The 16004-nt window shown below is 41.4% G+C and overlaps 1 protein-coding gene across 2 annotated transcripts in view; it reads right to left on the bottom strand.

Annotated features, from left to right (window-relative positions):
• Positions 1–6468: 6468 nt before the first annotated feature.
• Positions 6469–16004, bottom strand: part of alk (ALK receptor tyrosine kinase) — a 298545-nt gene continuing 289009 nt past the window's right edge. For both annotated transcript variants that reach the window (XM_018695171.2, XM_018695172.2), the window contains exons 26-29: positions 11794–11895; positions 11347–11481; positions 10223–10313; positions 6469–9549 (exon numbers count right to left, since the gene is read on the bottom strand). In XM_018695171.2, the coding sequence (XP_018550687.1) occupies positions 8452–9549; positions 10223–10313; positions 11347–11481; positions 11794–11895 (1426 nt within the window). In that variant the 3' untranslated portion in view covers positions 6469–8451. The remainder of the gene's footprint in view (positions 9550–10222; positions 10314–11346; positions 11482–11793; positions 11896–16004) is intronic.

The raw sequence follows: 16004 nt of genomic DNA, 5'->3' as shown, positions 1-16004 counted from the left end.
TGCTGGATCTGGCCCCCAGGCTGGTAGTTTTAATCTCCTGCTCTTATCTAACAATCACAAATTTAAGCTTAAACAATAAATTAAAAGTAGACTTTTGGATGATGTTTCCTCTGTGGTGTGTGTGTCAGACCCAAGTACTAATACATCTATATTATATGTGTCCTGTCAGTCTCTCCATTCTACTCACATCTATGAGAAACAGAAGTTAAGAATCTTGTCTGCAGTTCAATTCAACTCAGTTTTTTATTTATCTGCAGAGTTTGTATCCAGGACTTGTTTTGTTTGTTTGGTAACTTTAGGTTCAGGAATGTAAAAACTATTGAGTTTGGCTTCTTTGGTGAGTTACTTGCTGTTGCTTTAGCAGGTTGTACTAACATCATATGCTGAGTTAGAAAACAATAACTTTACTACTGACATAAAACCAACAGACAGTCACAGTAACAGCTACAACAGAGAGACATTTGTCACAGTTGTCTGTCCAGGATTCGGTGTGATGGCTCTTGTGAGAGTTTACAGCAGCTGGTGAAAATGGACCAAGTCTGTTATTTGGAACCATAATTCTTGAATTGCAGCAGTTGTTTGAGCTAAGGTCAGACTGAATGTCAGTGAAAACCAGTCTGGCATCTTTATAAGCACTATTTGATTTTCCTGTGAATATCTGTAGAGACTTGCGCTCTTCTTGACCTTCTGTTCCCCCATTGTTCAGTTCTCTCTTAGAGAAGCCAGACTTCTCATTGAGCCAAGGCTCTGCTTTTCTATTTGTATATATGATCATGACACAAAACAAATGTAATCTATTTTCTTTTATTCTCTTTGTTTATTCTGTCTGTCAGTTACTTTTTAGTTTAATGTCTGTTTTTTCTTACCTTACTCCTGTGAGGGACAATAGAGTCAAGGGCAGTAAAATATACACTATTAAGAGGAACACTAAGGCTCCTGAGTAATAAAGAAAAGCTGCAGTGGAACATGGCGAGTGGCTCAAATAAGAGTTTGAAAAATGTTTTAATCTGTCACTGTGGCAGCTAGCTAAAACATGAAGGCAGACAGGCTGAGCAGAGGTGGAAACAGAACATTTACAAACCAGAATTCATAGCCTTAACTCTGGAAGACCAGAGGACAGTAGGGCAAATTGGGTCCCTTAATATGCAAAGAATAAGAAAAACTGAACAAAGACCGCAGTGAACAAATGTGTTGCTGCTGTTGCAGCCTGTTGTATTTGCTAACTCAGCAGGCTGCTTTGACTTTCCCCTGTAAGCGCTGAATGGGAGGTCTTCTACACCAGGCTGAGCCATGAGGCCAGAGGTAGTGCGTAAAATCAGGAGGAATACAATCATCCTGATTATAGAGTCAAGTCTGTGCAATCAGAGAAAAAAAAAACCTCTAGACCTCCAGTTGGACATCAGTGAACAGCACATTGGTTTCATTTATGTGGTATTAGATATAAAGCATGTTAGCTCTGTACATTGTCAAATAAAGAATTTCTAATGTGGAAGTATTATGAATAATATGCTGAATGTATTTATACCACCTGTAACAGCTGTAAAAATGTCTTATGTCCATTAGTTGGAAACATAAAAGTCTGATTCTGATTCTGATTGTGAGTAAAACAAGCTGCTGACCACTTTCAGAACACGTGGGATGTTTAGCATATGATGCTTTTGTGATTTAGATGGCAACAAACACAAGTTGGCACCGTGGAAAGCTCCAGAGAAGAGGACACTCTCTGAGTGAGTAAGGCAAGGCACTGGTAATAATTCCCATACATTTACATACATTTATATACATTTTTTTTCCCAGTACTGATTTTAAATGCTAACTATGTCCTTGGCAAACAAAATTAAAAACTTTTCTTTACATCACTCTCATTTTCAGTTTGTGTGATAATAATATGAAGGAATTTTCCAAATGTCTACGATCTGAAAAGGTGTATTTATGTAAATGGGTGATTCTTCTTCATTGTGTATGTTTCACAGGTTATATCCCCTGACTTATTGTCTTTCCCTTCAGCAACAGGTCAATGTCTCCGAAAGTCTCACACTGTTTGTTCTGTTAGTTATGATACAGTGTTATGTGGAAACAGACACAGATTAAAACAGGGAATATCTACACCAGCCAACCAACTGTCAAACCAAGGGTGAGGCATCACTGACTGTATATTCAGACACAAAGATGAACATGTTAATTCTATTTTTCATTGAATTTTATTTGAATTCATTTCACCTGAGTTTCATGGTTTTTTTTTTGTTTGTTTTTTTTTTTAGGGTGGGAGGAAACCAGAGTGCCCGGAGAAAACCCACACAAGCACAAGGAGGACAAGTAAACTCCACACAGACGCCACCATGCTGCCCATGAAGGGTATGTGCGTGTGTGTGTGTATGTGTGTGTTTGTGCATGCGCAGCTACAAGGAAAAGGAAGGATAGGAGGGGTGTAAAGAAAAGAAGATGAAAACCAGGAGAGCTGGGGGAAGGAGGAGGAATGGTGAAGTACAGGAGAGGTGGATGGTTAAAGGAAGGAAGATGAAGATGGATGGGAAACAGCCATAGAGGATAGAAGGACGGAAATGTAAAGAACAAAAAGAGAAAGAGAGAATGGGTGGATGAGATGGAGGAATGTCAAGTAAGGAAGATACAGGAGAGGGAGGGTGGAAAGGGAAGTGGGTAAGCTTTAGGATAACAAGAATGGAAAGGTAAATAAGATGATGGACAGGAAAGGTGAAGAAAGTTTGGAAAGGAATGGAAGTAGATGAAAGGTGAGTGGGAGAGAGAGGGAAACGAAAGAAGTAGTAAATAAGTGTAGATAAAGGGTACAGGACGGCAGAGAGTCACAGGAAGGAGGATGAAGGAGGGAAGATAAAGGAGAGGAGGGAGTGGAAAAGTAGGAGCTAGGAAGTTAAAAAAGGGATGGGAGAGGGCCTCACTCCCCATCCATGACAGAGACAAAAAGGATGGAGACTGGGAAGAGAGGAACAGGAAGGAGGCAAAAGGAGAGCAAGGGTGGAGTTTGTTTTGAATGGAAAAGAGGGAATATCAATGAAGGGAAGGAGAAGGGGACAATGAGGAAGATAAAGGACAGGAAGAGTAGGGAGGCAAGAGAAGGAAGAGAGAGAGAAGAAGAAAAGAGAATATGGGTACGTACAAGAATGGGTGGGAAGGTGGATGGAAGCCTTCCTCTGCAAATCAAAAGGAGAGGAAGAGAAGTAGGATAAAGGAGGGGAAGGATGGAAGAGGAGAGGCAGGGAAATAAAGGATAAAAGGTTAGTTAGCTGAGAGACAGAAAGGAAGATGAAGGAGTAAACACTAATCAGAGCAAGAACGAAATGGAGAGGTGGAGACAAAAACCAAAAGAAAGTGAAGGATAGGAACCTTGTGGAAGTGAAGGATAAGAGGTGAAGCATTTGGAGAATGGAGAGACCTAAATCTCCCATTCAAGAATGATAGAGTGGGTTTAGAAAGAAACTTGAAGAAGGATGGGGAGAACAGGAGGGGAAGTGTGGAGAAGTAAAGGAAGGAACGTTAAGGAAATGGAGGAGGAGAGTGGATGGAGAGGAGATGGTGTAAGACAGGAAAGGTGGATGGAAGAGGGAGAAAGATCAGTAAGAGGAAGAGAAAATGAAGGGTGGAAACTGTTAAGAGGATAGAGTAGGCGAAGAGGTAGGAGGATGAAGGAGAGGAGGTATGGTTAGGTAAAGGAAGGAAGCGAAAAAGAAAAGGTAGGTGACCAGTGGATGGTAGAGGGGAGGAAGTTGAAAGGGGTAGGAGGTAAGGAGAGGAAGTATGGTTAGGTAAAGGAAGAAGAAAAGAAAAGAAGAACAAAAAGAAGGAATTTTGGATGGTACAGGACAGAGGATGAAAGACAGGTTTGCTGTGGAAAAAGGATGGAGCAGTAAAGAAAGAGGAAAAGAGAGGAAAAAAAGAGAGTCAGGATGGAGAGATAAAGAATAAATAGAAAGGCCAGGGCAATAGAAAATGGAAAGAACGGATGGGAAAAGGAAGGAGAGGAAAGTTTAAGGAAGATGAAGTGAGGTTAGGTCACAAGAGGAAGACGAAAGTAGAGGAAGGGTGGATGGGAGAAGGAGGGAGATGAAGGAAAAAAAGAGGGGGTAGCAAAAAATAATTTCCTACTTCCTGTTGGAGCCAGTCAAACAGTAGCATCACTGTCCCTGCTGTCCACTGTCTGACTTAACCTTCTCTCTGAGGCTCCACCACCTCCTTTGTTTCTTCATTCGTGGGACGAGCTTGTGTGTTCCATCACACAGGTGATCTCCTCTCCACCTTCCCAGGATACTGAGAGAAATTAAATGTCTTAATTATAGAGAAAAAAATTGCCCTTGTAAAATCAATCCTGTATTTAATGTATGTTAATCCAAATATTTCCTAGTTATTTCTCAGAGTGTTTTACGTTGTAAGCAGGTACTTACACAGACTGGGTGGCTGGATGTGAAATAATATTTTAAACTGTGAAACATTAACTAATCATGTTGAAATTAATACAGTTTCTAGTAAGAGGAAGGATGTAGTTGATTTGAAGATAAAATGTAAATAAATGAAAGAAGTTAGTTGGTCTAGATGCATGTAAAGCTAAACTATGTTTGTCATAAGGTTTGCTTTGGTCAAATTAGAAAATCTTACCTAGCCTCTTCTTCTGTGTCGGCTCTCCAGGTCAACTGAACAAAGACACTGCAGAGAATGAAACACATGAATAGACAATAGATGGATGTCACTTTCCACTGAAGACTGTGTGACTCAGTCCAGGCTCTGGTTAGGTGAGTGTTCTGTGCAGAAGCACTTTGTTCTAGAATGAATGCATCACAGCAGATGAACAGAATGCTCATTATAATATAATAGAACCTTTCCCTTCTCTGTGAAACCACACACACACACACACACACACACACACACACACACACACACACTTTGCAGTAATTTCCCATAGTTTCATTTAAAATCTACTCAGTATAAGCTCATTGATACAGCACCATGTAATGTATGTATTTAAAAATGTTGGTTGAATTAGACATGGAGTAAAACAATGGGTAAAGATTCCATGCCCCCTTACCTCCATAGCATTACACTGCAAGAGATGTTAGCTAGCTAGCAGTAACATTACCTAGAAGTAAAATGTGCAGGTGGGACATTTTAAGATATATTTATCATGTGTTAATAAGGGAGAATTACTGTTACTAACTTATAAGGTCCATACTGAGCAAAGTATATTAAGATCATAAATTCATGTACAACTTCCTTACTTATTATCAATGAGCAGTATTTAGGAGGTTATTGAGGGAAACCTCTTAGTTACTGGACTAGTAGCTGTAGAATATGATCATGCAGAGTAAGGGATTAAAAAGTGCTTTAGAATCAGAATCAGAATAATGACCAATAAAGAGCCAATATACATGCAAATAAGCAACTAGTTAATGGTGAATAAGTGTAGTGTGACATAAAGTGTTACCTTATTTGGATATAAAATATTTGGCAGATTTCAGAAAATTCACTGTAACGTCACTATAACCTAACTACCTACATTCTAAGTCCCTGTAGGAGAAGTCCACAGTGTTTGACATGATAAACTCAGTGTGTGAAATAACATTTTGTGAAATCTTACATGTTAACAGCATAAATCCTGTCTCTGGCAAAGAGTGTCTCTAGAATACATTTAATCATCAGGTAGCTCTATGTTTGTTTTCTTTTTGCTGCTGTGTACTACAACAAATTGCCTGCCTCGTACAAACACATATACAGCCTATAATAAATTTACCCTTGCTAATTATTTTTTTGGTAGAGTGAGATAGTTTGTCAAATAAGAGTATTACACGTTAGAAACAGTGTAAATGAGCTAATGTGAAGATGTCAGGGAGACTGAGTGACTCAGATCATTGTTTCTCTTTATAGTAAATTACCCAGCAGCTGTCTGCAGAAAGTAAATAGGATTTTGTGTGGAGGCTGATGCATCTCGGTGATAAACCTAAACTTTGCTGATCTGATGTAATATAATGTGAACTGCGGTTCAATGCAGTGTAACACAGTGTTCATGATGCTAACAGTTTAGATAGCTGGTGCGCAGAAGACTCATTGTTTTTAATTAGCCTCACTTCTCGAGTCCATTACTGCCAGCTTTTACCAATACTACTCTGTGTCAACAACCGTTTGTGCTGCCAATAACATTTAAAGTTACTGCCGTCAAACTAAGAGCGCTAGAGTGATACAGACATGGCAAATGAAGATTTTATCTTGCATTTAAAAAGCTCTGTTTCTGTGCATGAACATTACAGTACAGTTTTAAGATAAAGAATAGCTCCATTGTTAGCAGATAAGGGATGTTACACTAAACAAGCTGCTGTATATCTGTGGCTGCTGATTGTGTTTTTAAAAATCACCAAATTATAATGTTGCCAGTCCTACTTCAGTTAATCCGATTAACTCGACTCTGGTACCAAAGAGAGCAGCAGACAGACAAATGCAAAACAGTTATTATATAGTAATTTATTAATTTTGGCGAATGTCTTCTGAAGGGCAATTTACAGCTTTTACCAGAGCCATAGTACAATACTTTATAATTACAACATTTACAGGTGCAGTTCAGTTTGTCTTTTTACATCAAACGATGGAGATGAGTTGTGAAGGGAACACACAATTAGAGACAAAGCAAAATACTTTTCATTAGCCAATATTTAACTTGCTCATTGACTTGGCCTACAGGAATGCATTTGTCTTCATCAGTCATTGAGCGCCATGACACATACATGACAGCTCATCACTGCTTTACAGCGGACGGACTGACACGATTGCCAAATACAGTCAAGCAAAAGTATAAAGAAAGTGACGACGTTGTCGTCATTCATCATTAAATATCAACCCCACCACACTCAGGGCACTATCTGATAGATAGTTTGTAACTGTCCTTAAACTGAAAGAAGCAGACTTTAAATACAGACGAGTGTTAATACCATGTGTGTGAGAAAATGAATGAGACTCCCAGGGTTTCATTCACATGTGGAGCGAAAGCAGTTTGTATTCAAACTTTTCACTCAGACTCATTTGTATTCCACAACACTCATCCCATAATAGAAAAGATAAAATATGCAAATTTAAGAACGTAGAGTGCTCGGAGATAGCAATTTGAAGGTTAAGATTGATTCAGCAATATCCACCATGTTTCTATAGCCAGACAAAAAGGGGAAAGAAACATTTTAGAACAAGAAATGAATTAATATAACGTTACAGAAAAAGCCATAAGTAAAGAAAAGCATCAACTTCACTGTCTCAAAGCACTCTGTCAACAGATCGGAGCTGTGAAGAAAAGGTGATTTCAATAGTACCAGGGGCAGAGATTTATATTATTTATTTATTTGATGACACGTCCTCAGCAATAACACAAAGCTGAACTCAAATGTTACTGAGGGTGGTTTGTGTTTGACTCATTATATGCTTTTGTCAACTAATCTCCCAAACCTGCTTCACTGCTCTATTTTTCTATCCAGTCCATCTTAAAGGACACAACTGATTTTGATATTTAGAGTTTTCATTTGTTAGGTAGAACTAAAAAGAAATTCCTGCAGCTTAGAAAATCTGAAGTGAAAACCAGTTGATGTAAAATGAATTTGTTTGGATTTGAAGAGGCGTGTTTCTTAATAATTTATAGAGCCACTTCCAAATAATAAATAAACAAATGAATAAATAAACAAGCAGGCAAGCAAACATCAACAAACAACAAACATTTTTCCCAGTATTTTTTTTGTATAAATGTCTCTGGTAGTCCAGTGTCCAATTCAGTGATACTCTTGAAAAATAGTCTGATACAAGTTATTTACCACGCTGCTGTTTTCCAAAAGGATGTGGAGAAGGAACAGTGTGAGGGTTCTGCTGTAGAACTGACACATGTTTGGCAGCTGTAGACAACTTCACAGCTGCTACAGTCAAACTGGTCACCAAAGTGTGTGACTCAGAGTTTTAAGTCTGGCAAAATATAGAGATTTGAATCCTCTCAACAGTCCATTCTCACAGATAAGAGACATCTTCAGCTGTCATGCTGCTCCTGGTCAGAGCCAGAGGGAAAGCTCTCCCCTCGTCTTCCTTTGTCATAAACTCTCCATTTGATTCTCACTATTCTCACTCAGTCAGGATCCTTCCAGTGTTGAAAAAATACATTTTTTGAAACTCTTAAAACTGGCCTTCACTCTACATTTTGCTTCCCAAAGGTTTTTAGTTGTCTGATGTGCTTTAGCATCCATTGGGGATTTGAACACACCTCCAGGGTTTTCTTGGGAAAAGCCTAATGGCTCTGTTTCAGCGAGATGGGTTCTTTCTGAACTGGAGGAAATGGTGGGACGATAGAAATGGTGGGGGGTGTAAAATGATCTCTCCTGACACTGTTTCCTGTGGTGGGTCCTGGACACACAGTCTCCAAAGACAGGGCCTGAAAAAAAAGGACCAGCAGTACAGGCATTTGGGCTAAAGCACGGTGGCGTTGTGGCCCTCCATCCTAGGCAGTCTGGGATCCTGCACTGTCCCCATGGTGACGAGCAACGGGCGGCTGTCCTCGGGCATACCTGACCTACCCAGGGACACCGAGGTGGGAATAGAGGCCCCCCTCTGGTGAGCTGCTGAGGAGGTGCCCTGTTGGGAGGCAGGGGGTGGAGGAGGGGGGTTGGGGTTGCTGTGGGCGGTCTCCAGTGGCAGGCCCTGCTCCTGGTAGCCGTAGCCAATGTTCCCACAGGGGAATCTTCTCAGTCTGTAGAGGGGAACTGGGGGCAAGGCAGCTGAATCTAAAAGCAGGGGTGACTGGGCAGCGGGAGGTGGCGGTGGGGGTAACAGAGGTCTACAGAGACCCTGCTGCTGCTGCTGCTGATGGTGCAGCAGCTGGAGTTGGTGTTGCTGCTGGAACTGATGCTGGAACTGCTTGTGCTGGTGCTGGAGACCCAGCGCCCCAGCCACCTCGGCCACTGTCCGGCCCACGTGCTCCTGTCCCTCGCCAGGCACCCTGCCACCGCTGCCTCCTGCTCCCCCCACCCCTCCCTGCCTCTGCTGCTGCTGCTGCTGCTTCCTCTGCTGCTGCTGCAGGAACCACGAGCCATAGGTGGGGTTCCACAGACTGGTGTTCTTCCCGTTGGGGCCCTCCTTCTCTGGCAGGTGGCCCTGGGTGAACGCCAGGTTAATATGGCCCCCGTCGGGGCTGGGCTGGGTGGTGACATGAGGTCCCTTGGCAGTGAGTGTAGAGGTGGCTGTGGAGGTGACCGTGTTAGTGGTTGTCATGGTGATGGAGGTCTGCGTGTGAGGCTGCTGGTGCTGGTGGAGGTATGGCTGGGGCTGGACCGACGTCTGTGCTTTGGCCTCCGATGCTGTGCTAGTCACGACTGCGTGTTCCCCACCTCTCTGTTTCTCTTCTGCGGGGTAAGAGGGTGGCGGCTGTGGAGCCTCCCCATCAGGCACCTGGGCATTTACCAGCACGGTTGGAGCTGAGGGGTCATCAGGGCGCATGGGTACACGCTCCTCCTCCTCAGGGACAGGTCCATACTCTATAGGCAGGGGCATGGTCACCACATCAGGGTCCTAAAGCGGAGCAAATAATCAACAGATCAGAGCTGTACTTTTTTTTTATTCATTTACAATTAACACCCAAGTATGTGGTGTGGTGTAGTTTCTCCAGCTACAATTAAAACTGTCACTTGCAAATTTAGTCACCTGTAGCTAATTAGCATGAATCCTGAGAGTTCACCAAAAAAACGAAATCAAACTGTTAGTCAGTGAAGCTAACGCTAGCTGAAGTAGCTCCAGTGTAGAGCTGTAAGCAATGTCACTGGGTTGTCTGTCAGTTATCAAAATGTTGCACTGCCAGATTAAATAACTGTGGAAACACACGAAACTGTTACTCATAAATGTAGTGCTACTTTGAAAATGAAATGTAAAATATAAATGTCAAATGTACTATTCAAAGGAAAAAAACTGTTTGTAATAGTTAAGAGTTGATTTCTCTGTGACTGACGTTCAGAAAAAAAGAACCCTGGAAAGACTTTTTTTATGATTATTTTCATGCAGAAGTAAGTTTTGATTATGAATACAAACATATGTGTTATCCTCCATAAACAACCATAATAAAAACCATAATAATCACAATTTATCTGTCAGCAATATTGTAAATCACTATTTACAAGGACAATTTCTAATCAATCAAACTGCTGATTCATGTTTACATGGCAGTCAGAGTTCCACACTGTGTATTTACCTGTAAGCAGTAGTCAATTCTCTCCAGGATAGTTGAGAAGTTGGGTCTGTCTTCAGGCTGGTGCTGCCAACTCTGAGTCATTATACGGTACCTAAACATACACGTGTATGTGTAGACAGGAACAAGCAGGGAACACTCAGTGACAACATTTTCTCCCGCTCCATGCAGATGTAGAGAAAACAAAAAGCAAACACAAGCTGACCAGAACCATCTCTGCTGCTGATTTAACAAATGCCAGATTGATCTCTTTTGACAAAACATTTGTAGTAATTGTTTTGATCACATCAGGGACATGATCCCACCAGTTTAACTTATTGTGTTAAATGGGTGATGCTCATTATAGCAGCAACTAACAATGAAGTTAAATCCTGAGATATGCTTTTAATTGTTGAACTGATCCCAGCTATAGTTTGCTGCTTTTAGTAATCGCTGTGTCGTGTTGTGAGGCTGTTTCACACTACAGATTAATATAACACCAGTGGACCATGTTTATTTTTAAAGAAAAAAAAAAAAACACATTTACAATAAACACACAAGGTAGACTGCACAGTGCTAGGAGGAGTAATGTGCAAAGCTCTGACCAACAGGTGTGAAGGATAAAGCTGTGAAATCACAGAGAGGCTGGGATGTGTATGAGAGAGTGAAAAAATGTGTACGTGTGGCCCATATATGTTTTATCACAGAGTCCACATAAGAGGCGGTATCTTAAATAGTGAGTGAAAAATACAGTGTGATTTTTAGCTCCCTATCACCTCCCCATGACTTCTTCCAAATTGGGAGGCAAACATGAAAGAAGCCGTTGGTGTGGTTTCCATACTGAAAGCACTGAGAGCAATCTCCTGTTCAATTTTCCTGACGCCTTCTAGGTCACAACTTGTTTACATGTCAATATCAGCAAATCATCAGAGCCTTTCATGTCTGTCTCTGCGTTAGTGTTTTTTAATTTTTTTTAATGCTTCCTATGTGTATGTGTGTACAATGTATGTTATTATGCACAACTAAGTATCTTTCCTTCTTGTTTATGTTATGGAGAAGCTTAATTAGACCTCATGGGTTCACATTTCTCTTGCGGTCATGTGCAGCATATGAATACATTCAGCATGTGTGTGTGGATCTGCTCTTACACAGGCCCGGGGCAGTTTTTAGGTGGGTCCATTCTTCCCCCGTTGGTTACAAACTCCAACACTTCCTGGTTACTGCGACTTGGATATGGCATGTAGCCCAATGAGAAGATCTCCCAAAGCAGAACCCCAAATGACCTTCGAGAGGCAGATGATGAGAGGAAAGATTAGTTACAGGGGAGGAAAGAAAAGTGGGGAGACTAAGGACAATCATGTCATAAATTATAAGCATCATAAGAGCTGAAGCGGTAAAGGATGAAAGCAGAGGACAATAATGAGACAGAGACAAGGAATTAAAAAAAAATGTTGGGTAGGGATCAAAGAAGGACAGAGGAATAGTGAATACAGAAAAAGGGAGAGAGACAGACATCTGTGAAATATAGGAGGTGAAACTGAGGCAGGCTGTGTCCTCTCTGAGGCCAGTCAAAGAGAAGAGTGAGGGATTCTCACCACGTGTCTGTTTTAGATGTGAAGATGCCCTCCATGAAGGCTTCAGGTGGCATCCATTTCACTGGCAGCATGGCACGCCCACCCTTCCTGTAATAGCTAGCCCTGCGCACACACGAGCACACACACAAGCACACACACCACACACACACACACACACAACAACTGTTAAATGAAAACCAGCATTTATAGTTTGCAGCTCCATCACCATGACAACAACACTGCCCTCAAAAACTGAAGCTACAAGAAGAAACAACAATTTTCACATCCAGCAATTAATTCACTGTTTGTCAGCGGCCGTATCAGCTCTCTGATCCTGTCACATTTTCAGCTTCCTAACATGTTGGTGTGAGAGACCCTCTAAGAACTCTTATCTCACTAAGAGGAAAGAGCGAGACTTTTTTTCTTGCTGGGCTGGGCCCTGTCTGAGCCATTTTTAATGCTGCCTTGCGCTCTTGTGTTGGTAGAGAAATTATCTGTTGTGTGCTCTGTCTGATTGTTGGTGCTGATAGGGGACATTGCCTGGTTCATCTCACCCTGCTCCAGGCACACAGTGAGGACAGACGTGAACTGGGCACTGCTTGGCACAACGTCCGTCATGGCGTCCACACAGAAAAACAGACACATATCAAGATCCCAGTTAAGTGGTGTCAGCTGTGTTTGGCTGGGAAAAAGCATCATTTGGCACAGTTTGCTGTTGCAGAGGAGTGGATCTGTTTACCCTCAGTGAGTTTGTCATTAAAATGACACTTTATTCCCCAAGCACTTGTGTGTAAACATGGCAAGAGCTTTATAATAAGTAGGACTGCAATAGCCTGTAGATACAGGTTCATGACTGGAAGGTTGCCAGTTCAAATCCTTGGGCGTTTTACTAAAGGAGTAGCAGTAACACTCTCTTTGTCTTTGCCTTCAAAAACAAGACAAGTAAATGAAGCACCAACTGTTCTGCTGGAGATGCACATGGCTGCACAGGAGAGGACTGTAATTACAGTGGGCAGCTCCCAGGTGTGAATGTGATGCAGCATGAGAGAAGAGCATTGTGCTCAGTTGGCGTTCCCTGGACAAATAAAGCTTAGAGAAAAAAGAAAGGAATGGCAAACACGTCAAACATCAAACAGCGTGGCAAAGAATAAATCAGACAATTGCAGCTTGGATAAAATATAGGACAACAAACAAACAAAAAAAAAACTGTGTCTTGGCAGTCTGAGCTCCTCAGATAGGGCATCCAAAGCCTACAGGCTTAGGCTACATGACCCATCACATTTTGTCTTAGTGTAAGCAGGATTTCAAGCTAATTTTAAGCAGTGTCATTCCTCACCAGGAGCCAAAATGTCTGAACTTCTGCAAAAAGCCAAAACTATGAATGCCTTCAGATGATCTACAAAATTAAGTCCAAAAATAATATGCAACTGGTGCCTGGAAGCTTAAATCCATTTATTAAGACATACAATGTTTGTTAGCTACTCAAACCAGCTTTATGGTGGGACAGTTTTTACAGCAAAAGTGTCCAAAATTCAGGTGAGAACATAAAAAGTAAAAGACACCTGCATTTCCTGCCACGGCAAATAACAAGAACCATCACTCATTTTGTTGAACTCAGAGAATATCTTCAGCTGAGCAGTGAGTAGGGATGAATATAGATGATATGCTGTCAGATAATATGGCTAAAAGGGAAATTTATACTTGGAAAACCATTGGCATAAGAAGTTAGCCTCGAGGAAAATTACACTTAATCAATGAAGGAGAAAACACAATTATTAGTTGAGTCTGTTTGCCTGACAGATGAGCTAACAACCACTGCAGGGTAACACAGATCACTGCCCAGCGCCTTAATCTTTCACTCAGAGTAACGAAATCAATTCAGTGATAGGAATCAGTTACTGCCCCTCCATGCCCTTTTTTTAAGGTTACAATCTAAGAATTGAATCCTGCCACCATCTTTCTACCTTGCCCGCCCTTACTATGTATCACTCTAATTTTCTTGTCTATCCTAATAGAGAAAATGATAACGGAAGTTGACTGGTCTGCATCAAAAGATGCAATTAGATCAAACAGCTGTGGTGGTGGGCTCTCAGTGGATCCTTCCCTTGTTGCTCAGTAGAACCTGATTCTGTGATAAGAAGTTTACAAAAAAGCCAACTGCCACAATCTTTTCAATTTTTTGCTGCACTAGATGTACTGTGGCTGCCTTTTCTGACCTCAGCCAGTGAAAAACATCTTTGGAAAAAAAAAAAAAAGACCTGAACACTGAAAACACTGAAACTTTTATATATTGCTATTCAGTCTGTTATCTGTCCATTAAAAATACTGAAATACTTTGAAAAGGGATGGTAAAATGTAGAGCATAAGAATGATAATCCCCCTATCAGTAGATCACCCTCTTTTTTTTATCATGAGGTTTATGGACATATTTATTACTACTGCTAACACCACCAACGCAGACTGAATGCTGAACTGCAGATTAAGGGGGCTTAAATACAGTCCCAGGAAATCTATAGTGCAAATTTAGGTTTAAAACGTGTGTTTTGTTTGGGCAATGCTGTGTGCAGAGGGGAGCTGGAAGATAGAGAAATGTTAGAGGAAAAAAGTAACAGTAAGAGTGGAAAGCACAGAGCCTGACTGTGTTGAATGGAAAGTAAGATAGAAGAACATGCACCTCAGGACACAATGTGGAGCCTAATACTGCGTCTGTTCATTGTGTTGAATGTCTTTGTTCATGGTTTGTGTGTCTGCATGTGTGTGCACCACACTGACATTATTAAATACAACCTAAAGTCATGCTATACACCAGTGTTAACAGTTCCCATGAGTATATGGTCATTTAAGGCAAAATACAAAGGGTTTTTGAATCATGGTGGCAGTTGTTTACTTTAGGGTGATTGTTGACTGGCAGCTATTGTTTACCCAGCTTCTTATTTGCCACCACATCACTGGTGTGCAAGCATGCGTGTGAGACTATGTGAGTGAATTTGTGTGTGTGAGAGGAAGCCCATGGAACACCACGTGCAAGAACACCTGGGGCTCTCTTCCCAGAATATAAAAAGCTGACATTAAGCCTCGTCCTGGTCCCTCACTGTGACACCCGTCCCCTGTGACGGCCTCAAAAGGACTCCCATGTCCCTCGTCACATAGCAGGAGGGCCACATCATGAAACAGCAAAAATAACACACCGACGGCATGGCATTGTGCACAAAACAACCACCCCTCCTTCTCAACATAATAACAATGATAATAAAAAAAAACCCCAGTCCCAGCACCATGGCTCCAGGCTGAGAGATAAAAACAAAATCACAGCGAGGCACCTGAAAAACTGACATCAGCAATTAAATCAAGCGCTCCTAATGCGGCTCCCCAGGAGTATTGTGCAACAGCCTTTTCCGGATGCGGAGTGACTTTGCTCTCGTGTGACTTTCCATCAGATGATTCGAAAGTGCTGCGTTGATATAGCTGAATGTTGTGACATATTTCCCCTGTTCTAATTTCTTACCAGATGAAAGGCTTGGGAGATTTCCCTGCTGGATTGTGCATTCATTTAAATGGTGTCACGTGAAATTGTGGTAGCTATATTAAAAAGTTTGAGCTAAGAATAATGAGATGCCGCTGGGGCTACAGATGAGCTGATGTAGATTAAAAGAAGGCAGAAGTATACCAGTGTGATGGAGAATTAAAAACACTCTCACAGCTCAGCTTCAACATTTACCAGTATAAAAGACTCTATGACGTGCCGCAGCCTTTACAATCACATGGGAAGAAAAGCCTCTCTGGTACTTCACTGAAATAGGTTAAATTAGATTATTTTTGCCTTTGATTGTAATCCTGCTTTCAACAAGGTCATAAGATGCTGCATATATTTGTGAAGGTTATACATAGTGTAGATTCTGCTGTGTGACATATTCATATTTGTAAATCAGAAAGTTTTCAGGAGCTATATTTGCAGTAAGAAAACAGCTGTTTAAAAATGTAACCTTCAATACCCATAAATTGAGTGGAATCAGGGAACTATACAGCATGCTTCTTTTCAGGCCAGCCAAATGATACCAAAGAGAATAAAGAGATCTAATATTGTCTCTGTCACTGAGCCCAGCTTACTTTGCACTGCTTTTATTCACTGCTGTTTAGAGAAACTGTTTGGGTTCTGCTCTTGCATGTTGATTTGTCACATCCTGTGGCTGAAGAAGTGTCTATACCTGGGATTACACTTGGACAAACAGGGT

The sequence above is a fragment of the Lates calcarifer genome, linkage group LG19 (genome assembly GCF_001640805.2).
Source record: "Lates calcarifer isolate ASB-BC8 linkage group LG19, TLL_Latcal_v3, whole genome shotgun sequence".
NCBI lineage: Eukaryota > Metazoa > Chordata > Actinopteri > Centropomidae > Lates > Lates calcarifer.
The sequence above is the reverse complement of the archived record's forward strand: the minus strand, read 5'-3'. Positions and strand labels throughout refer to the sequence as shown.